Source organism: Vombatus ursinus, unplaced genomic scaffold, assembly GCF_900497805.2.
Source record: "Vombatus ursinus unplaced genomic scaffold, bare-nosed wombat genome assembly UNPS02009205.1, whole genome shotgun sequence".
In the NCBI taxonomy this organism is placed as follows: Eukaryota; Metazoa; Chordata; class Mammalia; order Diprotodontia; family Vombatidae; genus Vombatus; species Vombatus ursinus.
In genome coordinates this window covers 22,611,455-22,637,590 of record NW_020948983.1, presented here as the reverse complement: position 1 = coordinate 22,637,590, position 26,136 = coordinate 22,611,455, and the positions used below count along the sequence as shown (strand labels likewise).

Below are 26,136 nucleotides of genomic sequence, written 5' to 3'. Positions count from 1 at the left end.
CTCCTCAATCTAACAATGGAAGTTTTTCCATGAAATTCAGTAAGTATTTATTGGGTGCCTGTTTCCAGCTAGAACTATGCACTAGGAAGATAGCCATAGTCTGGAACAGAGAACAGAATTAGCATCCAAAGACCTCCACAAAACAAGTCAGGCAAATTCCCATGAAGCTATGATACGAGGCAGAGTTTCCAGGGGTGACAAACCACTCCTGCTCCCTCCCTCCTGACTCACTTCTCTAGCAGTATAAAAAGTGCAGGTCATCTCACAGGCTGCCAAGTAGAAGCCTGAATGCCCTTGGAGGAAGGCCAGTTCTGGCTCTGAGGCAGGAAAGCAAACACAGTGTTACTGTCTTCTTACTCGCTCTAATGTTCTATCACCAGGGCAGGTTTGGATTCCAAAAAGAAAGCTTTTGTTTGACAGTGTTGTTACTGTTTGTTCTGCAAGGACTTTGATGGGAGGAGTACTCAGAGAACCTGCCAGGACCTAGGCAAGTTTTCCTTCTCTGGGTTCCATACAGCATTTCCTATTTCCTACGACTGACAAAACCATCCTAGTCCCTTTTCCCACACGTTGCACCCTGGACTTTCGCTCCAACAACAGTCAGGATAATCAAGAATTGGCCCTTTATCAGAACTTTATTTACACTTTGCAATTAATTCAATTTACAAATTAGCAAATTCATTTACACTTTGCAATTTATAAAATCAAAAAATCTCAAGAGGGAGTGTGGTGTGTTGGCTAGAAGGCTGGTTTTGAAGACTGGAAGATCGCTGTAGCTAGGATCAAGTCCCACTTCTGAAACCTACTAGCTGTATGACCCTGGGACAAGACACTCAACCTCTCAGTGCTCTAGGCAGCTCTCTAAGAAGACTCTAAGTCAAGGAAAACCTATCAAAAGTCATATGTAGGAGTTTCCTCACTAGGTTGTTCCCTATACTAGGTTCAGTCCCTATCACTATACACAAAAATCACACACACAAAGTTTGAATTATGGACATTAAAATGAACAAGTCATGTAGTTTGCATACTCATCTCTTTTAGCAACATCTTCATGAGGCAACAAGTCAGAGATAAGAGAGATACTCGAAAGCTTACCATTAAAAAAGAAAAAAGGTGGTACATGAAAATGATGGAATATTGCTATACCATAAGAAATGATGAATATGAAGAGAAACGAGCAAAGAAGTAGGCACGCAGAAAACAATATACTTAATGACTACAACAATTTAAATGGAAAAAGCAAAACAAAAATCCAGAAATTGAATTCTGGGTAATTATAATAACAAAACTTGGCCCCAAAAGAGATGAGAAAATTCACTCCCTTCACCTCTTTACTGAGGTGGGGGACTATGGGTTAGAACACTATATACTACCAGACTGGTCGTTGTGCTGATTTTGCTAAATTAATTTTTCCCTTCTATTTTATTCTGTTACAAAGTATGAATCAATTGAAAGATACAATGACCAGGAGAGATTAACAAATGAGGGTAATATGAAAACAAGTTATCAGTAAAAAAATTTTTTTGAAAGAAAAGGGAGTATAATATCTTTCTTAACTTTCATGTCCTCTTCAGCTATCACCATCTCCATCTTCAAAAGGCAGTATCAGCCTGCAGCTGTTATTAAAAGACCCTGCTCATACAATGATCCAAGACAATTCAAAGGACTAATGATGAAGCATACTATCTCTCTCCAGAGAAATAACTTATATTGATTGAATACAGACTGAAGTATGCTATTTTTCCCTTTCTTCTATTTTTTTTCTTTTATTCGAGTCTTCTTGTACAAAATGACTAAAATGGAAATAACCTATATCTGATTGCTTACCGACTCAGGAAGAGGGAGGGGATGGAAGCAGGAAGGGAGGAACAGAATTTGGAACTCAAAACTTTAAATAAAAATGTTAAAAAATTGGGGGAAAAAGACTCTGCTCTACTTTCAAGAACTGTAAAGCTGTGCTCCCTCTCTCTAACCCCAACTTCCTTCTCTGGCATCCCTCCAGCAACCCTGCTGAACCTGCATCCCAGATTTCTGATCACACAAACTTTCCCACTTCACTCAGGCCACTAGGTGCCCTTTGGCTATATACACTAGACTTCATCAGTACCTCTGGTTCCCTGGTGAGCCATGAACTTCTGCTGGGCCTATATAACTAACCCTGTATTACCTCTCTACTGACTAATCTTTACATTTCTGTTCTTTGTTTACTAATCACTAGTAGATGATGATGAAGAACATATTGTTGACTTATGCTATCCAATTTTAATCTACTCTATCTCCCTACCCCTCTGCTCAAAGGTTCAAATAAGTGGAGAGGAGAGAACATTCTAACTAAAATCCTGAAAAGGAAATCAATTAGGGGAAGGAGCAGACCTCTGGGGCTTGCCTTTGGTCTTGTTTTCCCTTCTTCCCACCCCATGACCAAAAGAAGTATCTCATGAACTTTGTAAGTCTGTAGGACTTTCCATCTTCCCAGCATCACCCTAGAAACACCCTTGGATCAGCAATCTATATCATGAGCCAAGGACAGACTAGACACAAATTCACAATTCTGTCAAGAACCCAACAGGAAACTATCCCATATCTGAGTGGACATCTTGAGGAACTATGAGTTACCCTTTTGCCATATGTCTTCTCTAAGCGTGATCCTATTTTCCCTTGGACACTAGATGGGAGAGTATTCACAAAATTTGGGGATTTATCAGACCACTGTAGTAAATACTTTCCAAAAGCCAATTAAATCTATCTAACTAAGTCAACTGACAAGAATCAGTCATGGCAGGAAGCACAACAGTTGAAGTCTATGCAATAAAAAGCAACAGAAAACCATACCCTGATTTTTCAGGGCTATTTCCAAAGTACTGAAGGCATGGAGTAGCCACAGTCTGGTAACCCAGTCTACTAATTCCAAAGAGGTTTGAGAGAGCAACCCCCTGGGCTACATTGGTACACTTCTTAGTGTACCATCTGGATTATCTGGTTGTTTCCTACATGTAAATTTTTTCTCCCTAGCTAATCTGTAAGTTATTTGAGTACAGACCAGATAGACACTTCTCTCTGTTTCCACTCACCTCAATAAATATATGTCAAATAGATTACAGAAATACTGACAAAAATCCCCCAGAAACCAGGGAAAACATTTAAATGTGAAAAATCAACAGGTAGACAGGGAAGGCATGGTATGTGAGTCATAATTAGGAAGTGAAGAACCAGAGGACAAACACTCTGAAAAAAGTTTTTGTCCCCAGAATCTTAATGATTCCTTTTTCAGGCCTCTACATATAAAAATATGACTAATGATCATTTGAGGAACAAATCAAGTTACATATGCTACATTTTTATATTCCTCAATTTTAATTCTGCTAAGAGCACTAAATGAAAATACTGCATATATTTCCCATTGTTTTTAAAGTTCAATCTCTCTTTTCCTATCCTTTCAAAAATGTTGAGTTTTTTCTTCTTTTTTCTATGGTTTAAATTTTTCTGGAGTTTTTAAGTTCTACTCACAATACAAAGTAAATTGTGTTTCCCCACTAAGTTAATTGCTCCCTAATTTTTCAACTTAATCTCACTGGACCAAAGATGCATTTAATGTTTGGCTCTTGGCATTAAATAAAAGACATTTATAGTTTCCTCACCATCAAGCACACAACTTTACAAAACTCTACACATTAATCATATGAGATTGATTTTGCTGGGACTCACTCCCATTGTCGTATTATGCCATGAATATCATTCAAGAGCAAAAATTAGGTCAACAGCATCAAATTGTTGAGATCAAAGTAAAGAGTTTTAGTCTTCCAAAGATACTTGGAAAAACGTTACAGAACTCAAGCTTACCAAAGGATGGTTCCCATGACCACAAGGCAAGTTTAGTCAGTCCCAAAAGCCAAAATGTCAGATGAATGAGTGATAAGTGTAAAGTCCTTCCTTTGGTTAAAAAAAAAACAAACCAAATCAATTCACAAGTGCAGAAAGGGGAAGGCATAGATGGCAGTTTGTCAAAAAAAAATATCTGGGGGTTTTAGTGGGCTGAAAACTCAGTACAAGCCATGAATGTCAATCAAAAAGGCTAATCTAATGCAACCTTAGACAACATAGAGAGGCACAGCTTCCAAGAATGAAGTCATACTCTGCTCTATCTAGATTCCAACTGAAATGCTGCACTCAGTTCTGGGCACCACACTTTAAGGACACTGATAAGTTATAGAGCGCTCAGGGTATAGTGCAGAGTCTTGAGTCCACAATACATGAGGATTTGTTGAAGGAACCGGGAATGTTATGTCTGATGAGGAGAAAACTAGTGTACAGAGCACTAAACCTGAAGTTAAGAAGATCTGAATTCAAATTTGACCTCAGCCACTTACTAGCTATGTGATCCTGGGCAAGTCACTTAACCTCTATCTGCCTTAGTTTTCTTATCTGTAAAATGGGGATAATAATAGCACCCACCTCCCAGGGTTATTCTGAGGGTAAAATAAGATGTTGTTTGTCAAATACTTCAAACACCTTAAAGCACTACGTAAGTTGCTATAACATATAATATAATGTAATGTAATACATAATATATAAAACTGTATAACTCAGAAGGGTGGGATGATAGCTGTGTTCAAGTATTTGAAGAGCTGTCATATGGAAAAGATAGGACACTTGTCCTGTTTGGTTCAAGATGGCAGAACCAGGAGCAAAGGTAGAAGTTACCAAAAGATAAAAATTGAGGCTTGAAGCCAGGAAAAATATCATTAGAACTGCCCAAAAGTGAAATGGGTGGCCTGGGGAGGTAGATTCCTCTTCATCGGAGATCTTCTAGCAGTCGCTAAGTGACAACCTGTCAAGTATAGTGGGAATCCTTTTAAGTTACGGATTGAGCTATCAGCTGTTAAGGTCCCTTTGAACTCTCAGATTCTCTGCTTCTGTAATCTAATGTAAGTAAGAAAGCAAGTATCAGAATTACTGAAGATCTACCTTCTCTGTCCTACTGTACCCCTTACCCCCAAAGGAAAAAAAAGGAAGAATCCATAATAATGCTAAGGAGTATGTGACTTTACTTGGTGAAGGTAGGTTATAAGAGATAGTAGAGAAAGGAGTACATATTACATTAAGCATTAAGGAGCTATAACTTTCCTTGTGTAAAACTAATGTGTATTGAGTGACGTGTAGTTAGTGCTCATACTCTCTATTCCAAATCTACATTTCTCTGTGCCAAACACTCCCACCTGTGGATGGGATAACAGACCTCATTGTCAGGAAATCCTAAACTCACTGACAGCCTTCAGGTAGGCAGTTTGACACAAATCATATAAATCCTAACTCTCCCAGGCTTGCATCTAAGTACAACACAAAGGACTTGTCTGGGTCTGCAGAAATGAACACTGGTATGTGAGTTAGACAGTGAATAACGCCTCTGAAAGCTGACCATGCTTCTGAGTCCAGCAGCCTCCACTTGGTTCCAAGGCATCAGAATTCCTTACCTGTCATTGTTTAAGCTTTGATTTCCTATTCTCTTTTCTCTCTTTTGTCTCCTTCCAACTTGGTATCCACATAGAAGTTCATTTAGGGATTTGGTGATAGTGGCGAAACTCTTAGCAAACCTTCAGTAATATCTACTAAACCCTGGGGAAACTCTGAGTCCATTATCCTACTTTGGATGTGGTCATGTGCTAAGCATCTCAACTTTCTCCAGGTCGATGTTTATCTCCCTTTGGAGACACTGGGTGACTACATATTTAAAAGAGAATCTACAGATTTGACTTTTGTTAACATACAGTTTTAAAATAGCTGCTTCCAACTGATCCGGTATCCTGAGTCACCCCTTTTGTGTTTCCCATAGTATCTTCCCAAACACCACTTCCAATTGATCTGGTATCTTGAATCACCACTCTTCTGTTTCCGATAGTATCTTCCCAAACATCACTTCCAACTGATCTGTATCTTTAATACTTGCTACTTGTCCGGTCTTCTCAAACACAACAAGATTATCCAGGTAGATCAAAACTTCAAAACCACTTTGAGTCCTTGCCCCCTTTTCCCCTTAAGGCTCTGAAAGGTGGGCATGGAAGGTTGCTGAGATTTCTTGGAGGCACATACTTCAGATCAGTAGAAGCTCCCTGGATACAGGAAATTCCTTTTGAATTCACCTGTCCTGGGATTCAGGCAGAGCCTCCTGTGTACCTAAGGCCAAATGTAAGGCTTGGAAACCTTCCACTTCATTTAGTGGTTTGTAGTCCAGAAACACTTTAATTTTCCCACTCTTTTTTTATACCACTAACACCACAGCTGATATCTGAGAGCTAAAGGACTTTATAATCTTTCTTTTAATCCCTAACTCTTTAGTGTGATCCATGGGTCTTTGGTTTCTGAGGGAAATTTTAGGCCAATGTTTTGTAAGGAATCAAGGATCACGAATCCAGATATAGTGTCTGGTTTATTTTCCTCCTCCCATATTTCATTCACAGAAAACACCCCTGCTCTAAGAACTGAGTTTTGGAGGTTTTTTTAATTAGTTGATCTTATTTTTGTTAAGTTCTCTGGAGAACTTAACTTAATGTTTCAGGGGCCACCCTTGCATCTACTTTCTGATGCATTTTATTTCTTATGCATCTTATATGGTGGCTAAGTGGCACAGCGGATAGAGCACTGGGCCTGAAGTCAGAAAGAACCAAAGTCAAATTCAGCCTCAGATACTTCCTAGCTGTCCGACCCTGGGCAAGTCATTTAACCGCTGCCTGCCTCAGTTTCCCCATATGGAAAATGGAGACAATAACAGTGCCCACCTCTCAGGGTTGTTGTGAGGATCAAATGAGATAGTATGTGTAAAGTGCTTTGCAAACCTTAAGGCACTACATGAATGCTAGATATTATGGGGCAACTAAAGGGTGTAGAGTAGGATAGCCTGCTGGGCCTGGAGTTCAAATTCAGTCTCAGACACTTACTGTGTCAAGTATGACCTTAAGCAAGACACTTACAGGGTCAAGTATGATCTTGAATAAGTCACTTAATATCTACTTCTGTTTAGCTCAGTTTCCTCAGCTGTAAAATGGGGATAATAACAGCACCTACCTCCCAGGGTTGTTTCAGGGACTAAATGAGATATCTGTAAAGTACTAAGTACAGTGGCTAGCACATAGCTGGCATTTCTATAAATGCTAGCTATAATTATTGTGTATATAAGCACAGAAAGTTTGGACAGATCATACCAACATTCACATAAAATGCTCCAAAGAGACTAAAACTTATTTCAATCAAGGCAGAATCTCTGGGAACATACTTGGGGTCTGAATACACTAATGGAGTCATAGTTACCTCTTCAATGACACTGATCATCTCTTGTAGAAATTCCAAATATGCCCCTGGTATGTGTAGTACTTCTCCCTGAGGCCAGAGACACCTACTCCCTTTAGTGATCCAAAGAATACATGAATCTAGTTTTGACTACATAAGGACTTAATTTTAGTGCAGGTAGATATGTAGTGGATAGAACACTGGGCCTACAGTCAAGAAGACCTGAGTTCAAATTTGACTACAATCACATACTAGCTGTGTGACTAGGCAAGTCACTTAGTATCTGTTTGCCTCAGTTTCCTCAACTGTAAAAATTGGGATAATAATAGCATCTACCTCAGTTGTGAAAATCAAATGAGATAATATTTGTAAAGCACCTGGCACATAGTAGATACTATATAAATGCTTATGCCCTTCCCTTCTCCCCTACTGGTTGGTAGATGAGTCAAACATATCTGAGCAGAATGTACTTTATCTTCAATTTATGACTACAAATTTGGAGTGGGTCCAGGTAAAATAAAAGCATTTGAACCTACTTTTCTGGGAGTTCAAGATACCCAGTGGCCCCAGTTCTCTCTTTTCTCCTGACACCTTGTTAAAAGACTAAAGACTAGAGTTTGATTTTCACTGCCAAAGCATACTTCAGAAATGTGTCTATCTTTACCACATAGTTAACAGCCATTTGGATCACTCTGGTGGTGTGATTCTGAAGGTCAGTCACCTATGCTTCAGGATACCAACTTCCCTTCAAATGCCAGGAAAGGAAAGAAGGAGACATCTCATAAAGCAGCAGTTTGAGGCCTTGACTTCGTGAGTATTGTTCACCAGTAGTCAAGTGATAACCACTAGTCAAGAATAACCTGTATAGCTCGTGTTTGCTTTACTAAACCAGTTTCTTCATATATCTAATGATCCTCTTCTTTCCTAATCAATTCAATTCAATAAGAATTTATTCAACACCTACTATGCAACACCTACTATGTCCCAGGCTCTATGCGAGGTGCTAGAAATACCACTCCCCTCTCAAAAAAGAAAGAGTCCCTGGCCTCAAGGACATTCTACTTCTCTGGGCTTATATTTAATACCAATATCTATAAGTAGATGAGAGGACTTACTGGGTTTTTTTTTCTAGTCAACTAAGATTTCCACAATAACAGGTCATCACAGAAGACCTCCAAAAAAAAAAAAAAAGGCCCACACTCAAATCACTTGCATGGCCTACCATAAATACAGAGCTGGGAAGGAACTTTAGCAGTCATCCATGTTAAACCCTTTATTTTGCAGAAGAATAAATTCAGGCCCAGAGAAAAGTGACTTGTCCAGAAGAGTCACAAAGCCAGTAACAGAGCTAGGTCTCAAAACCCAGGTTTTCAATGAGTGAAAATACAGCTCTCGTGCCACTGTGCTTTGGCCACTATCACCCTTCATCACTACTTTTTTTAAAATTTTCATCACTACTTTCTATAGCATTTTCTTCAGCCATCCAACAAAGCTGGAGGTCTTTTTGCAATCAATCAATATACAGTACTTTTATTAAGAACCTACTATGTACAAGGCACTGGGGACACAGATACAAAAGTGACACTAAATCTACACTTCTGAAGCTTAAATTCTACCAAGGGGTGTAACATGTTTATTGATAAGTAAGAACAAGATATATAAATATAATGGGGGGACTGGCCAAGGGAGGACGTGTAGATTTACCTTTCCTGGTGGGTTATGCAGGGCATGTGTGATGTTCTCTGTCTAATTCCAATCCAACACACGGAGGCTTGGTGAGCCTTCTGGCTACCAATGAGTGACTGAGGCGCTATCACTAGGATGACAGTCTTCTCAATTAGCTGAGGAGCAGGAGCCACTTTGAAAAGGTTTAAGCAAATGATCTCTCTATCTCTTTGATTGAGGAGAATTACTGTGAGCCACTGGGTAGGGAAGAGAAAGATCATCACGTCTCCTATCCTGTCACTATGCATTCATGAGTGCAGAGCGCCTCTCTTCATTTTGTCTCCTTTGTATTTAATCTTTTCTTACAGTCTATGAACGAGTGTCTGGAGATGGAGCTGAGCAAGTTGCAACCTCATGAGCTCTGAAAGGTTGGAAGAGCCACCGGAGTTCCTCTAATCAACCAGATTTGGTCACAGAGACAATCAGAGCAAATAGCAGCAGTAGCTGAATCCAGTGAAGAGCTAGCCCCAAGGAGTCACCTGCTTGACCCAGCCCAGTAGTAGATTGATCTATTAGCCAGGACAAGCATATCCTTCAAAGAACTAGCCCAGGTGAGCATGGAAAAATTTATCCACCTGTGATACCATACCAGAACAAACTGGGTGGAAACAATACTCGTAGGGCTAAGAATAAAGAAGGAACCCTGGATCTACGTGTTTTCCACTTGTGCGCCTGATTCCCTTTGTATTTTAAGCTTGAGCCCACTCTCCCCATGGATTTTGTATCTGCACAAACATCCATTTTTAGGGGATACTTTTGTAACTTCTATCCTTACAATACCTTTTCAGCAAAATCCCTTTATAAAAGATACTTGTTATCAACTGGTTAATAAATACTGGAGAACACACAAGATAGCCATTAGAAACCCCAATCCCTTGGAATTACCTAAAGAAAGAACCTGAAAGAGGAAATAATCAACAATCTTCCAGAGCCCCAATCTACCAGTTCCAGTGGAAGTTTGGGAAGTAGCCCAAGGGGATTTACTAAAAGTAAATATGAAGTGAGGAGAGAGCACTAAAGGGGGGAGGGGAAATCAGAAAATACCTCTTGAAGTTGAAGGTGCTAAACATTTAAACTAAGTGAACTAAGGTGAAATGAGGGAGGGAGGGAGAGCATCCCAGGGGAGGGGGCAGTCTATGTTAAAGTACTGAGGTGGAAGATGAAAAATTATGCAGATGGACAAACAACAACTAAGAAACAAAAACTAGCATTAATAGAGTGCTTTGAAGTTTGCAAAGTGCTTTACAAATACTATCTCGCTTTATCTCAACAATAATCCTAGGAGCTAGATACTATTATTACCCCTCTTTTACAAAGGAGAAGACAGAGGCAGGCAGAGGTTAAATGACTTCCCCTAGGTCACAACTAGTAAGCATCCGAGGTGAGATTTGAACTCAGATCTTTCTGCCTTCAGGTCCAGTGCTTTCTCAGCTCTGTCACCTAACTTTAGCTTTAGAGTATGTGAAAGGAAATCATATGCAATCAACCTGGAAAGATTGGTTTTTCAAGTTCATTCTATGCCATCTACATACAAATTTACCGAAAAAGAAGGGCAATTATATATATATATATATATATATATATATATATATATATATATATTTAAGGTCTATACCACATCAAACACAGACTCCATGTGGTATCTAGCAAATACCTCTCTTTTCAGCACTTAGCAATCATTCTGATTCTTAGAACTCTTCAGCTGTATGCTCTAGACAGGATTCACACGTTTCTGCCCCTAGGACAACAATGGCAGTTCCCAAGAACCAAGATAAGTGTGCAGAAGGTATTTCTTGTTCTGACTTGGGAACTGTTCTAACTCTCCTAGAGCATTACCCACCCCCATCCCAATGGAAGTAATGACCAAGCTCAGCGCTCTGGATTTGACATAACACCTTAATAATCCTGGCATCAACCTCCCTTCCCCTCGTTCTCAAAGAATGATGGTATTCTTTCTGCTTATAATCACACAGTCTAAAGTCTGCCTTATCATATTACTCACCCTGCCCAAGGAACCAACCTTACTGTTCCATTGCAGGCTTAGAACATAAGTGCTAGATGATCCAGGTAAATCACCCATAATTTCAACATGCTGATACATTATATATGTATTTTTTTTATATATATATATATGTATGTATTTTTAATTCTTCAAAAATATTACACTTCAAAAAAGTGACAATAAGAACATAACTCCTGTTAATTATTCCAATTACTATGACATCACCTAAGATGACAAGGAGAAAAGAGAACCACAAAAGAATAAAAATAGAAACTCCCTTGGATATAGCATTACAGAGGCTTTCCCTCACAACAAATCTCTGAAAAGAATGGCAAGATTTTTACCATCCCTATTTTACAGAAGAGGAAACTGAAGCTCAGAAAGGTATAGTGACATGCCCCAGATTATGCAATCACTAAGTATGAAAGCCAAGACTGGAACCCCAATCTCAAAGGCATCTCCAACATGTGTATTTGCCATGTGCTCATTTTTCAGTCATGCTTGACTCTTTGTGACCCCGTTTGGGGTTTTCTTGGCAAAGATACTGGAGTGGTTTGCCATTTCCTCCTCCACCTCATTTCACAGATGAAGAAATTGAGGTAAACAAGGTTAAGTGACTTGTCCAGGGTCACGAAGCTAGTAAGTATCTGAGACTGCATTTGAACTCGGGTCTTCCTGACTCCAGGCCAAACATTCTATCCACTGAGCCACCTAGCTACCCACAACATTTGTGTACATGACTGATTATGTTGCATGTCATTTTTTCCATGCCAAGACAAAATTAAAGTGGGCACTGTTGAATACAATTCTTAATGAAACTCAAAGCATTACAAGTTAGCCTTTCCTGGAAACCACATTTCAAAGATTGCAATTGTGATTGTTTACTTTTCCTAAAAATGTTAAATATCATAAGTTAACATGGAAACATGAAGCAATCTCTTCACAAATTATTTTATGCAATTGGTCTCTGGTATGAGTCTGTGCTCAGCAACCTCAGTAAATACATGTTGTCAATTACCACTGTCAAACTTCTTAAAGAACAAATTGTTGCTCATATTTTCCTTCTCAAAACCTGTGTTTGTTTATTGAATCTAGAAGAAAAATTGCAAAATGTATTATGAAAAGAATTCAAAACAGAAGGCCCCACTGACTTACTAGATTTCATTTTTAGAAAAGAGTAAGTTGTACCAGACCTCATAGTGTCCTAAAAAGCAAAAATTATCAAAACTATTTAGATCTTATTTTTAAAAATAGAAAAGTAGGTCAGTGGAACAAACCAGATAAGAAAGAATCAGAAATGTATCAATTCAATAACTCAGTACTCAATAAATCTTAGAAGACAAATTATTTTGGAAAGAACTTTGTATTTGAGAAGAATGCTGCTGGGAAAACTAGGCAGTATTTTTGGCAGAAATGGGTTTTTTAGACCAATATCCTATCTTATACAGTATATAAGTTCAAAATAAATGTACAATGTGAATATCAGGGGTCACACCAATTTAAAAAATTAAAAAAAAAAACAGAAGAAAATCAAATCACTTACTTTCACAGCTATGGATAGTGGAGCCTATTCCTAACCCATCAAAATATATAGATAATAAGAAAAGCAAAAATAGAAAATTTCAATTACATGAAATTGAAAAGCTTTTGCATCAGCACACTCAGTACTACCACAATAATAACAAAAGGTATTTTATGGGGAAAAAAAAAAACTGTAACAAATATCTCTAATAAGGGTCTGAGATCCAAGGTATACAAGGAACTAACAAAAAATATATAACCAAAGAGCCATTTTCTAACGGAAAAACTGGTTAGAGGTTATGAACTAACAATTGTCAAAAGAATTTCAAGCTATTACCAACCATATGATTGTTGTATTTCTCCTTCATTCTTGAAGAGGACCATGACATGAGATGATGACATGACTTGCAACTGACTTTGATTTGAGTGAGGGGGTGTTGTGCAAGGTCACCAACTTCACTTTTTCCTCCAGAACCATCTGGGTCCAGTGGCCAGATATTCATCAGGACAACTTGAGATTCACTGAATGGGTATTACCTCACTCAAAGTGAGAACCTGAAAAGACCTTAGCTTAAAAGGGCCAGTGTCTCCCATTGCATCCTGGGTCAACCATATAAAACACTGTCCCAAATCATTATATAATAAAAGAAACGCAAAACAAAACAACTCTGGGTTATTACCTTGTACCCAGAAAATAGGCAAAGATGACAAAGGAGGGGAAGAGTCAGTATTGGAGGGGCTATGGAAAAACAGGTATATTAACATACTATTGGTAGAGTTGTAAATTGGCACAACCATTCTGAAAAGCAACTTGGAACTATGCTTTTTAAAAGTGATTCATTTGGGGGCAGCTAGGTGAACCAGTGGATAGAGCACTGGCTCTGAAGTCAGGAGGACCTGAGTTCAAATCTGGCCTCAGACCAAACACTTGACACTTACTAGCTGTGTGACCCTGGGCAAGTCACTTAACCCCAATTGCCTTAAAAAAATTGATTCATTTCACCCAGAAATGCCACTGGTAGAAATGCCCTAAGGAAGTCAGAAACAGAAAGAAAAGCCCACATCACAATATTTGTTATAGCAGTACTTTTATGGTAGCTAAGAACTGATATCAAAGTAGATTCTCATCAATTAGGGAGTAGCTAACCAAACTGAAGTGCATGAATGTATTGGTTTGGAAGTCCCTTATTTTGTTCAATATCCATCTCCTCCCCTGAAAGATCATGCTTATTTTCGCTGGGTAGTTGATCCTTGGTTGTAATCCAAGCTCCTTTGCCTTACGGAATATCGTATTCCATACCCTATGATCTTTTAATGTAGAAGCTGCAAGGTCCTGTGTAATCCTGACTGGTTCCAAGATATTTAAATTTTTTCTTTCTGGCTGCTTGCAGTACTTTCTCTTTGACCTAGTAATCTTGGAGTTTGGCTACTATATTCCTTGGCAAATGTGTTGGAATATATACATCACTGTATCTCCTGCCTCCTGATTAGGATGATCAAGGAAAACTTCATAAAAATAGAAAAAATTTAAACTGGTAATAGAAAAGAATCATCAGAAGTTTGACAAGCAGAGGTAGGAGGAGGTCCTTCCAGGCACAGAAATTGGCTTGAACGAAGATGGGGTAAGGGGATTGAGGATGGGGAGAAGGAGGACAATCATGGGACATGTCTGGGGAACAGTGAGCAATCCAATTTGTCCGAATTATATAGTGGTGTAGGAGACTGGTAGAAGATATGGATGGCAATGCAGAGGAATCCTAGAGGATAAAGAAGAAAAAAAACTCAATAAGTAGTTTGGGTTTAATTATATAGGCAATGGAGAGAATAAAGGTGTTAAAGAGGAAAGCAGCATGATCTGAGCAGAACTTTGGGAAGATGAATCTGACAGCAATACATAGAGCAGACCAGAGACTAGTAGTGGGGAGAACTCTTAGGAGGTTAATGCAATAATAATTCAAGTGCAAGATGATGGTAGTAACAAGGAATAGAAACAAGGGGACGGAATCCAGGAGTATGTTGGAGGTAAAATTGCCAGGATTTGGAGTTTGAATGATTGTATGAGGGAGGGAGACAGGAAGAGTATAAGATAACCCTGAAATGTTGAGTTTAGGTAATAAGGAAAATGATGGTGCCTGTAACAGATAAGAAAATCAGGAGCAGTTGGTTTGAGCAGGAATGGTATTATCTTCAGTTGCTATATTAATTACTTCATTTGGATATATGTAATTGCCTCATGAATTCAATGCTAATAATAATAGCTCATAGCTATAACAGTGTTCTAAAGTTTACAAAATGCTACATCAATTGATCAGTTTTGTTCTGTTTTTAAGTCCAAACTGGGATTTCATCAGTGTGGAGAAATTCCTCCGCTGATGCAGAGAGATAACTCCTCTGTAATTTACAGTCAATAGGAGCTGTCAAAGGCAGAGACAGTAAATGATTTGGTCATAGTCAGTTAGTACAAGTCAGAGGCAGGAATTCAATTTTAGTTTTCCTGACTCCAAATGCAGCTTTCTATCCACTTATGGCATCTCCAGATCAAGTGAATGGGAGCAAAGGCTGAAACTATTAGTCTTAAGCCTAATTTCTCATCAGCTTCTTTCTAGCTGAAGCTGACACTCTCTGGTTTAGAAAATGGAAGAATCGTTAAAGTAATATTCATGACCTTCAATTTCAACAGCGAGATGATTCAGTGATCTCAGCTAATATGAGTATTCACTCCCTCCCCCACCAATAGTGCAGATGATAATCCTAACATGCCTTCTCATCCATATGCTCCCTGCTCCCATAACTCTCCTTTAGAGGGTCTAACCAAGATACTAAGGGTCTTCCTTTAGATCTTTCTAACATTGTGTGGGTATCAGCATAACACTCAGAAAGCCTGTTATCCCTTACTACCTAAGCAGTCCACCTCTTTTTCTGATCGTACACTTCCTAGAGGATATCCTGGACACCTCTTCATGTGTGAAAGTTGTCATTACTGGCGTTGCGCTGCTGCCTGCTTATGCCCACCTGGCCTCTCTCTGTTGCCCTGGCATCAGAGAAAATATTGGTCCTAAAGAGATGAGATTTGTCCAAGGATCCTCTGATTATCTTCAACAATTGAAGCATAAAATAGGGTGATGGATGCCAGCCAAAGAATACCCTGCATTAAGTCCAAATAGAAGAGAAATTCCCTACAGATGATTATATTCTCCACATGCTTCAGTTTGTGGCTGATGTGTTAATTATATCAAGATCTGGAATACTACTAAGAACCATGGCCATTCAAAAGAGCTCAGTTTAATAAGCCACTGAAGAAAAAATAAATGACAGAGGAATGTTTATTGCTCATAACACAGAGCTGGATGAGCGCTTATAGAGTTCATCAATCAATACATAAATAACAATAAAAATTAGAATAACAGTATTTATATAGGGCTTTATAATTTTTATTTCATCTTACCCTCACAACAACCCTAGGAGGTAGGTACTATTATCCCCATTTTACAGATGAGGAAATTGAGGTAGAGAGGTTAAGTGACTTGCACAGGGTCACACAGCTAATAAGCATCTGAGGCAGGATCTGAACTCAAGTCTTCCCGACCCCACGTCAAGCACTCTGTCCACTCTACCACCCAGCCACCTTACATATTGTTGACAGCTAGTGTTACTGGACAATAAATGGGGCCACATGTTGAACAAGAAGGAGAGAGAAGATTAGACGGCATTTAGGAAATGGTACAGCACTTTCAACAATCCCAAGGTGCTCCCTGCCACAAAAGCCCATCCTTCAAATATCTTATTCATCTGATCTCAAATTCAAACTGAAATCTGATAATGAAATCTTCTAAGAATCAGAATCGAATGCTGTCAGGTTATAGAAACCTCCAATTTACAGAAATAGTTGGAGAGAATTTTCCCAATTGCAAAAAAAAAAACCAAACTTATGAATTTTCTAAGTAACAGCTTGCTTTTCTTCATGTATTCCACACTGCAGGGTCCCTCCTTCCTGTGTTATTCTCTCTGAGTAAAATGAATCTCTTCTTCCCTAGGGACATGCCACTGCCTTACAATACTATTTCCAAATGCAGTTCAGTAAAAGGTCCAGATATCTGAAAAACCCTTGTGTAAAATCCCTAGTTTCCCCCAAACACAACAGTTCAAGTATCACTTCCTACTGGAGGCCTCCCCTCCTCCTTCCCTCCCTCCTTGTATTATATGCATATATGGTTTGTATTGCTTATCTGCATACTCACTGTTTCTTCCCAGTATGATGCAAATTCCTTGAGGGTAAAGACTATTTTTTGACTTTATTATCTCTAACACCTATCACATTGCCTAATACACAGGCTCTCAAAAAATTACTGAAATGAATTGAATCCTGTGCAGCAGAAAGTTGGGCAACTTACAATACGCTAGGGATAAATGCTATCTACGGGTTATCTCACCAACCAGATAAACAGAAGATACAATGGTTCCAAGAATGCAAAAATATTGCAATCAAATCACATTACAGATAATATGACTCATCTAAAACTACAAAAAAAATCAATAAAGGAAGCACACAGGCCTCCCATGTAGTTAAGGTCAAGACAATAAGGCTTTACATGGCAGAAGATTAAAAAAAAAATTAAAGGTCAAGTTTTGAGGGCCCCAAATGTGGCATATCACAATGACTAGCTGATTACTTCAACCTGTCTGTGTTAAAAAATAGAAACATCCCATAAAGAGAACAAGATCGAATCATATATGGAGAGCAGGGCATAACGCCAACACCAAATTCCATTCTATGAGAACCAAACACTCTGTGTTTTCTCTCGGCTCTCACAAGAAGTATGCATAAAAGTGACAACAGTATTCCCTAGAGCATGTGTCTACTCCAATCTCACATGCAGGCATCAGAATGACATTTAAACTGATGCTGTAACTAATATAATATTCTAAAGTTTTTTGCATATATCTCTTCTTCCTCTGAATTTCCAGTTCGACCAACTCAGCCCATCATCAGCTCCTACCTGGGTAACTGCACAGATCAATTAGACCCTTTACTTTCCCAAGTCCTCTGCCCTATAATCATAGAATTATGGAGGTAGAGGGAGAAAGGTCCTAAAGGAGTCATTAAGTCTACCCTCTCATTTTACCAAGGAGAAAACTGAGGTACAAAGAGGTTAAATGATTTGCCCACAGTTACACACTTGTCTGAGGCAAGATTCAAGCCCATATCTTTCTACCTCCAAGTCGAGTGAGCTGTCCACTTCACCATTTTGAGATCAGACTAATCTTCTTAAAACACTGCTTCTAATAGGTCACAGTACCATGCAAAAACCTTGAGTGTTTCCACAATCAACAGGACTGTAATCTACTGGTAGTTCCTGAAGCTTTACCAAGTTGATCTCCAAGACTGTAGACTGCCCTCACATCAACTTCTCTGAGGCATCAGAGATTTCTTTCTTTCTTTTTTAAAATTTATTTTTACTTTATGGAATAAAACAAGCATTTCCATAACACAGTACAATTAAAAAAATGATTGCACATGAAGGTGCAAATCTATTACTAGGCACCAGAGATTTCTAGCAGGGTGGGCAGCACTTCCATTTTCTGTCCCCATCAGTGATATACATTCCCTCTTTCTCCTTTTTTTTGCCCATAAAACTGTAAATCTTTTCTGTACAAGTTGCTATTCCTTTTAAATATATAAAAGTTATCATGTAACTTTCTTTTTTTCCCTTTTTTCTTCCCTCCCCCTCTCTCTAGAAATGACTAAGCATTGGACACAAGTATATATCTATACATATATATGTACACATACTTATATAAAATCATTCTATACATATTTCTATTTATTAGTTCTTTCTCTGAATGCAGATAGCATCTTCCTTCATAGGACCTTTGTAATTAATTTGGTATTTATAAGAGTCAAAAGGACTTAGTCACTCAAAGTTATTCTTTAAAAAATACTGCTGTTATTATATTCAACGTTCTCTTAGTTCTGCTCACTTCACCCTTCATTATTTCATGCAAGTCTATCCATGTTTTTCTAAGATCATCAAGCTCATCATTTCTTATAGCACAGTATTCCATCGTGATTATATGCTACAACTTGTTCAGCCATTCCCCAAATGATGGGCACCCCTACCATTTCCAGTTCTTTGCCACTACGAAGACAGTTGCTACATACATTTTAGGACACACAGGCTCTTTTCCTTTTGCCCTAATCGTTTTTGGAAAGAGACTTTGTAGTGATATTGATGGGTCAAAGGGTATAGGCAGTTTAATAACTCTTTGGGCATAATTCCAGATTGCTCTCCAAAATGGTTGGATCAGTTCACAGTTCCATCAACAGTGAATTAGTGTCCCAATTTTTCACATCCCCTCGAATATCTGTAGCTTTGCCCTTCAATCATTTTAGTCAATCTGACATCTCAAGGTTGTTTTAATTTGTATTTCTCTAATCAATAATGAGTTGAAACATTTTTCACATGAGTTTTGATTTCTCAAAAGTGCCTGTTCATATTTGACGATTTATCAATTGGGGAATGTCTCACCACCAAGAATCATAACCTTAGCCATCCTTCAATCTTTCTTCTCCTTTACCTCTCCCCACTCATCTAGTTGCCAAATCCTTTTTGATTCTATCTCCCAAACATCTCTACATCTGTCCCCTTCTCTCCTCTCCCACAGCAAAACCTTAGTTCAGACACTCATCAACCCTCATTTGGTCTATTATAATAGCCTCCTAAATAGTCTCCCTCACTACTGTCTCTTCCTCCTCAAAGTCAGGTACCTAACTATGTTATCTAACCTGCCAGAGGCAGTGTTATGTAGTGGAGAGAAGAGCTGGCCTCAGAGTCAGAAAGACCTGCCTCTGACACATACTGGCTATATGACAATAGGTAAATCACTTAACCTCTTAGTGCTCTAGGCAACTCCTGCATTCATAAGAACTTCCTCACTTGGGAGTTCCTTATAGCAATAAAATCATAGGATCCTGATCCCTATTGTTTCTAAGATAAACTACAAACTTCTCAGTCTAGCATTTAAAGGCCTCCATAATTTGGATCCAACTTACCATTCCCGACATATCATCTCATTAACCTGCCTGTTCAAATTTCCCTATTTCTTTTGAAACTATTGTAATTCTCCCCATCACTGTTGGTCATACTTTCAGTATCCCTCTCCACTCCCCATACTAGCTCTAATCCTACTGTAGAAAACATCAGTATCATTTCCTTTTCCAGTAACATTTCCTGTTACTTTGAGCAGGATAGCAATATAAACTTCATAAGAACTGGACAAAAAAACACTTAAGCAGTTATGGTAATATTAAATTGCAACCATACTAAGAGTTAAAAATAAAATGTCCCTACTAAGAGGAATATCTTTAAGATGATCACATGCATATGTAATTTTTTTAAAAAATAAAGTTTCTTTTTCAGCCAAGGAAATAAAATTTAGTGAAATTACACTTTTTGGTAGAAAACAATTATAAACTTACAAGTGGTAGTTTGTTAAAAAAAAAAAAGAATAAAAACAATCCAATAAACTACATATTGGAGTTGTGAGATGAAGTACCTCAATTTTACAACAACCTTACACATTTGGGATTATGAAATCCTTCACACAGACTCCACATAGTCTAGGCAAGCTGAACTACTACTTATTCCCTATACTCTTCATACCATCTCCTGGGTCTACATTTGCATAATGCCTAAATTGGGCTACATCCTCATTGCTTCTTTTCTGAATCCCTATCTTCAAGGCCACCTCTTCCAAGAAGACTTCCCTAATTCCCTTGCCTTTCCAGTTAGTGCTTTCTCCCTCTTTAATCTGTCAATGTGTTTTATCTTCCCACTCACAGGTGAAACTCAGCCCATGCTCTATATACACTTACTTCCGGTAGACCAACCCAAGTTCTTGAGGTCAAGTTAAGACATAACCATTTTTGTCTGTGAATCAACTTCTCCCCTCCACTTGCCCCTTTACACAATACTTCCCACAGAATTTAACTATGATGAATATAGTATTTTTATTTATGTGTTTTATCTCCCTTGCTAGACCTGCAAGCTTCCTGAGGGAGAGCATATCTTCCTTACTCTCCCCAAGGGCCCAGCAGTTTCTTACACAGTTTGCCCTAAATAACAGAATAGAACACAACAGGAAAGCAAGAGACTTCAGACATAGTATATCATCCATATCTTTGATTTTACAGTTGAAGAAACTAAAATCCTCAGGATTTAAGTAATTTGCAGCAAAGTTCACACTAGGATACAAGTCTCTTGAAAAGCAGACCAAATTTTTTTTTTGTTACACAGTCCAATTTCTTCAGTAAACAGACTCTAGTGATTACTTTCTGATGTTCTGATTGCTTTGAATCCAGCAATACTATCTCTTTCCTTCTAACTTTTTGTTCCCTGGACCCTCTTTTATTCACTCCTTAACTGATATTGAAATTTCCTAAAGACCCGTAATCCTTCATATACATATATATATATATATATATGCATACACACACATATATGTATATATACATATATATATAAACATATATACACATATATATTCTCCTTCTGGGTGATTGCATCAATTTCCAAATTTTGATTATCATGTTCAGGTGAATAGACTACTCCAAAAGTATTTATTAAGCACTTGTGGATACAGAGACTAAACAGTCTCTGCCTTAGAGGAACTTATATAATAATAAAAATATTTAGCATGTATATAGGTTTGCAAAGTGCTACAGAATATATAAAAATCAGATACGCAGTGATGGAAGGGCATTAACAACTGTCGGAATTAAGAAAGGTTTCTTGAAGGGGCAGCTAGGTGGCGCAGTGGATAGAGCACCAGCCCTGGATTCAGGAGGACCTGAGTTCAAATTTGACCTCAGACACGTAACACTTACTAGCTGTGTGACCCTGGGCAAGTCACTTAATCCCATTGCCTTAAAAGAAAAAAAAAGAAAAAAAAAAGGTTTCTTGAAGCAGGTGACACTGGAGCTCAGCTTCAAGAGGAATCAGGAGCTATAAGAAGCAGGGGTGAGGAGAGAGATGATTCCAGGCTTTTGAGACAGCCTGTGCAAAGTCATCAAAGGAGGAGATAGAATGTCATGTGAAAAGAATCACAAGTCAGCCAGTCTGACTGAAAAAAAAAAAGTGTAAGTAGGGTATGTGTGGGACAGCTAGGTGGCGCAGTGGATGGAGTACCAGCCCTGGAGTGGGAAGGACCTGAGTTCAAATCCAACCTCAGATATATAACACTCATTAGCTGTGTGACTCTGGGCAAGTCACTTAACCCCAATGGCCTCACCACCCCCCAAAAAAAGGGGTATGTGTAATTAACCTAGAAATATAGACTTTAGTCAGATTGTAATGGGTTTTGAGGAGCTTGTGTACTATCCCTGAGGCAATGGGGAGCTACTGAAGCTTCTTTTGCCAAGGTCTAACCTAGCCTGACCTGGAGAAGGAAATAGCAAACCACTCCAGTATCTCAACAAAGAGTTGGACACAACAGAAAACAACTGAACAACAACAATGAAAATCTGGCCAGACCTGAAAAGTATCAATTTGGCGAATATGAGGAGGATGGATTAAAGATAGTTAGCACATCTGTCTCCCTAGCTCTGACCTCTTTCTAGGCTCAATTTTCCATCTGTCAGCTGTCTCCTGCCGACACTGTTTGCCCAACATGTTTAAAACAGAACTCAACATCTCACTGCCAATACCTTATTTTCTTCTTGATTTACCCATCTTTGTCAATTATAACACCATCCTTCCCTATTTTTACCTTTGGTTATGATAACTATGACTATTCCCTCTCCTTCATCTCAACATCTACTCACAGAATACTGTTGTTTTCTATTTCAACAATACAACTTAGTATCTGTCCACTCCACAAATATCCTGAATTTTCCCATTCTCACCTTTAGATGTCTATTCCTGGAATGCTTTCTCTTTAACCTACCCCACACCTCTGCCATTTCAAATCCCAACCATCCTTCAAAAGCTAGCTCTAAGGCCTCCATGAATATTTCCCTGGTTCTAGTAGGTGGGGACATCTCTCACTGCAGATATTCACAGAACTAGAAGATTTATGACTGAAATGAGCTTCCAAAATAATCTAATACAACTCCCTCATTTTATAAGTGAAGCCCAGAAAGACAAAAGAACTTGCTAAAGATAAAACAACTAATAAATGTCAAATTTCTCTGACTCCTTTATACTAACACCAATTCGTTGGTTCTATTTCAAATTAGTTATGTAAGTTTATCTCCTCTATTAGATTTGGTGTTTTCCCAGCACCTATGATAGTACCTTACACAATTCACTGTTTCCCAAATGCATGGATGAATAACAGGTTTCCTCTATCTCCAGAGGATTGTCTATCCTAAGTAGAAGAGAAAAGAAATAATAAGGTCGTTTAAAGTCCACTAACTTTTTCAGACGTAAAAGTTTGCTGTCTTTGACGACTAGAATACCAGTTGGTGATCCTCTTTTCTTTAAAATAAGTAACAGTGCAGAAGGTTTGGAGACATTATTGTTTAATAATGGAACTAAAAGAAGTAACTAAAAGAATTACCTGACCACAGCCTCGTGCCACCTACCTGTAGGCGTGTGCAGAAGAGAACGACAATCCAGATGCCCAAACAACAGGTCTTTGACAGGACCATGGCTCCTGATCTCAGAGGGCTTGATTTCGTCCTGTCAGAGAGAGCAACGGTTTCAAATGAATGCCCCTACGCTATTGTCCCTCACCCCTCTGGAAGCTTGGTGACTCAGCCGGACGCGACATTGGACTCGGAGCAACCCCAACACGAGAAAAGTTTGTGCTGGCCGAGAAGCTGACTCTGGGCACAACATGCCATGATCAGTCTTCGGGATGAGGTACTTCCAATTAGGGAAAATAAGTTGTGGACTTGGCCAAAGGGCAAAGCCTTGGCGTAGCAATTATGGGTAATATGTATCAAGCGCGTGCATATGAATACAGGAGAAGATACGTATTTGAAAGTTTTGCGGTACGCACGTGCGTGTACGTGTGAAGAACTGCCGCACCCGAGCGCCCCACCTCCCGCGTTCCCATTCGGCAGGGTGGGGCCGCGAGGCGCCTTGCTCCGGGGGCCAGCCTCAGACTGGCGAGGGAGCCCGACCGACTCCAAGGCTCCAATCGTGCACAAGCCGGGAGCGCAACCCAGAGGCCAGATATCTTGGGACGCCCCAGCCAAGGCTTGGCGCGTGCCCGCCCAAAGGCTCTCTGGTGTAGGTTCCACGTGGAACCCGTCCAGAAGCAGAGCGAGGAGTCCAGAGAAGTCAATCCTCCTGGAGCTACCCAGGCGCGACGTCCGAACAGACGCAGGGTCCGGCCCGTTGCCACGGCCGCGGGATTCTTTGCAAACCCGGAAGTCCTGGAAGAAGAGCCACCTCTCCCTCCTAGCTCCCCTGTCTCGAGGTCCTGCACCTGTACTTCGGCCCGTGCCAACCTAAGGACGCCCCCGAGACCCGAGCGCCTACAGGTACTCGGAAACTGGGAGGTCGCCAGAGCAGCCCCAACTTTTTCCTCTGCCCTGGAGTTGTGCCTAGTCGTGGCGACCCTGAATCTCAGACAACCGGGAGTTGGAGAAGAGAGTGGGCAGCTTACGGGTGGGTGTCTTTTTGCATATTTTCCTTTCAGTTTCAGGAAATAGGCAAAGGATGACGTTGAAGAAGTGGCGTGTTGTAATGGCCCGTGGTCATTCCTAACTTCTGTATCGAGGAGCTGGAAAGTGCAGCGCCCCCGCTGATGCAGAGCCGCTTGGTCCGTGGGTGGATGGATGGCTTCGCACTCATCTGGAGAAAGCATTAACGGGACCCGACCTAATGCGATCCGCAAATGTGCTGCGTCTTCCGACCTGTCGCGACTTCTCCGCGCTAGCGCCCCGCCGAAGTGATGCAGAGTCCCCCGGATGCTACCCTTTGCTCCATGCTCTCCCCTTGCCTTCAGCCCTAGCAAGTGGCTCGTCACCCATGTCTCCCTCCACACACACACTCATACTCAATGCCCCCTGAGCCCCAGTTTTTTTCGAGCCTGCACCCCTACACACGCACACACATACACACACACACGCCCTTTACTCTTAAGAGAACCACAGCACCCCGTAGTGTGACAGTTCTGTATACCCTCCCTCGGGATCGTTCGGGTGGGTCCGTCCCTCTTCGACTCGTGTCATAAATGGGGCTTGCTGTCCCCCTCAGTGCCAAAATCGGTCCCCTAACATGCTGCCAATTGATGAGAACTTCCGTGGCTGTTTGGCTCCTTCTAACCCGCCGCTCAGCTAGCTCTGGCCTCTAATTTAGTGCCATCAGAATCCAAAGCCTCGCCCCCCTCCCAGGCGGGCTCCCTTGCCCTCTCCACTTTCCCCGTCTTCCACTGTACCCACCTTGCAGTGATGACCTGTACTCTGTCTCTTGCACCCAAAGACCGCTCCAATTCTGCTCGAGGCTCGGAAGAGAGCAGTTGCGATCCTGTCACCGCCACTGGGGATGATGCCTTCTCATTCGGAGCCCAGAGAAGCATGACCTTACTGCACGTCGGCCTCCAACCCGCGGCGTCGCAGCCGCCAAGATGTTAAATGGTGCTGGAGCCGAGACTGCCCCACCTCTCCATTCCACCCCCCTAACCCCCGCCCTCCCCTCCTATCCCCACTCCTGGGACTGCCCCGGCGCGGAGCACTTGCGGGAGCCAGACTCGGGAGAGCGCGCGCGCCGCCACCTGTAGCACCGGAGCAAGTGCACTGGACCACGCGCCCCACCCCCACCGAAGACCTCCCCCCACCTCCCAGTTGCCCACTGCCCCAGGATGGAGCTTAGCCTCCTAGACTACTTCCCATAACTGAGGCATCTCTCCTTCCATCACGCACAGTCATTAGCAGGGGCAAACACGCCAAGAGCTAGGGAAAAAGGGTCCAGAGGCCCTGCTTTCCCTGGGGGCAGGTGATTGCTCAGTGGATAAAGTACCTTAGGCTAGGAGACTTGGTCAGAATCCTTCTAGCCCGAGTTTTCTGGAAGCCACTTCTTGCCCAATGCCGCCTGCCAGGTGTCGTGCCAAAGGCAGGGATTGCAGCCCCGGGCGTGTTATGGTGGAAATGCTGCAGCGTTACAAAACGTAACCAGCAAGGGAGGGAAGGGTGGGGAGGAGGAATATGTTGCAAAACAAACTCAGAGCCTTTGCTGCATTCAGAGCAAGGTAGGCTCTGGAATAATAAACCCAGAGATCAAAACATACTCAAGTACCGCACATTTAATAGATAGAATTTAAGAGGTTTAATAGATAGAAATTTACCTTTAACATCTGTCTTGTGCCTGTAAAACTTTAGAGCTTTATGCCACGGTATAATATCCAAAACAGCGAAAACCCTAGTGGCTAACTTTTTATCCAGCTCCTTGGCTGTGATAGGCACAGGCTGTTAAAATACCTTTACCTTCACTCGTCCTTCTCATTGGAACCCCAGGGGACACACGCACTTAGTACATGAAATCGACAAGGACAGTAAACTCCTTGCTATTGTACGTGGGCCATGTACACTGAAAGTATAAACTAAACATAACCGATGAAGGGCTTGCTAAAATATGCTGAGTTGGAAACTTTTCCAAATT

General features: G+C 40.4%; 1 protein-coding gene across 4 annotated transcripts in view; it reads right to left on the bottom strand.

Annotated features, from left to right (window-relative positions):
• The window catches only part of ADAMTSL3 (ADAMTS like 3), a 578,319-nt gene extending 552,693 nt beyond the window's left edge, over window positions 1–25,626 (bottom strand). For 3 of the 4 annotated variants that reach the window (XM_027851956.1, XM_027851957.1, XM_027851960.1), the window contains exons 1-2: window positions 24,921–25,118; window positions 23,112–23,208 (exon numbers count right to left, since the gene is read on the bottom strand). In XM_027851956.1, coding sequence (XP_027707757.1) covers window positions 23,112–23,208; window positions 24,921–25,057 — 234 coding nt within the window. In that variant the 5' untranslated portion in view covers window positions 25,058–25,118. Of the gene's footprint in view, window positions 1–23,111; window positions 23,209–24,920; window positions 25,119–25,497 lie in introns of those variants that run through there. The other variant, XM_027851959.1, reaches the window with a different exon arrangement.
• Between the last annotated feature and the right edge of the window lie 510 nt (window positions 25,627–26,136).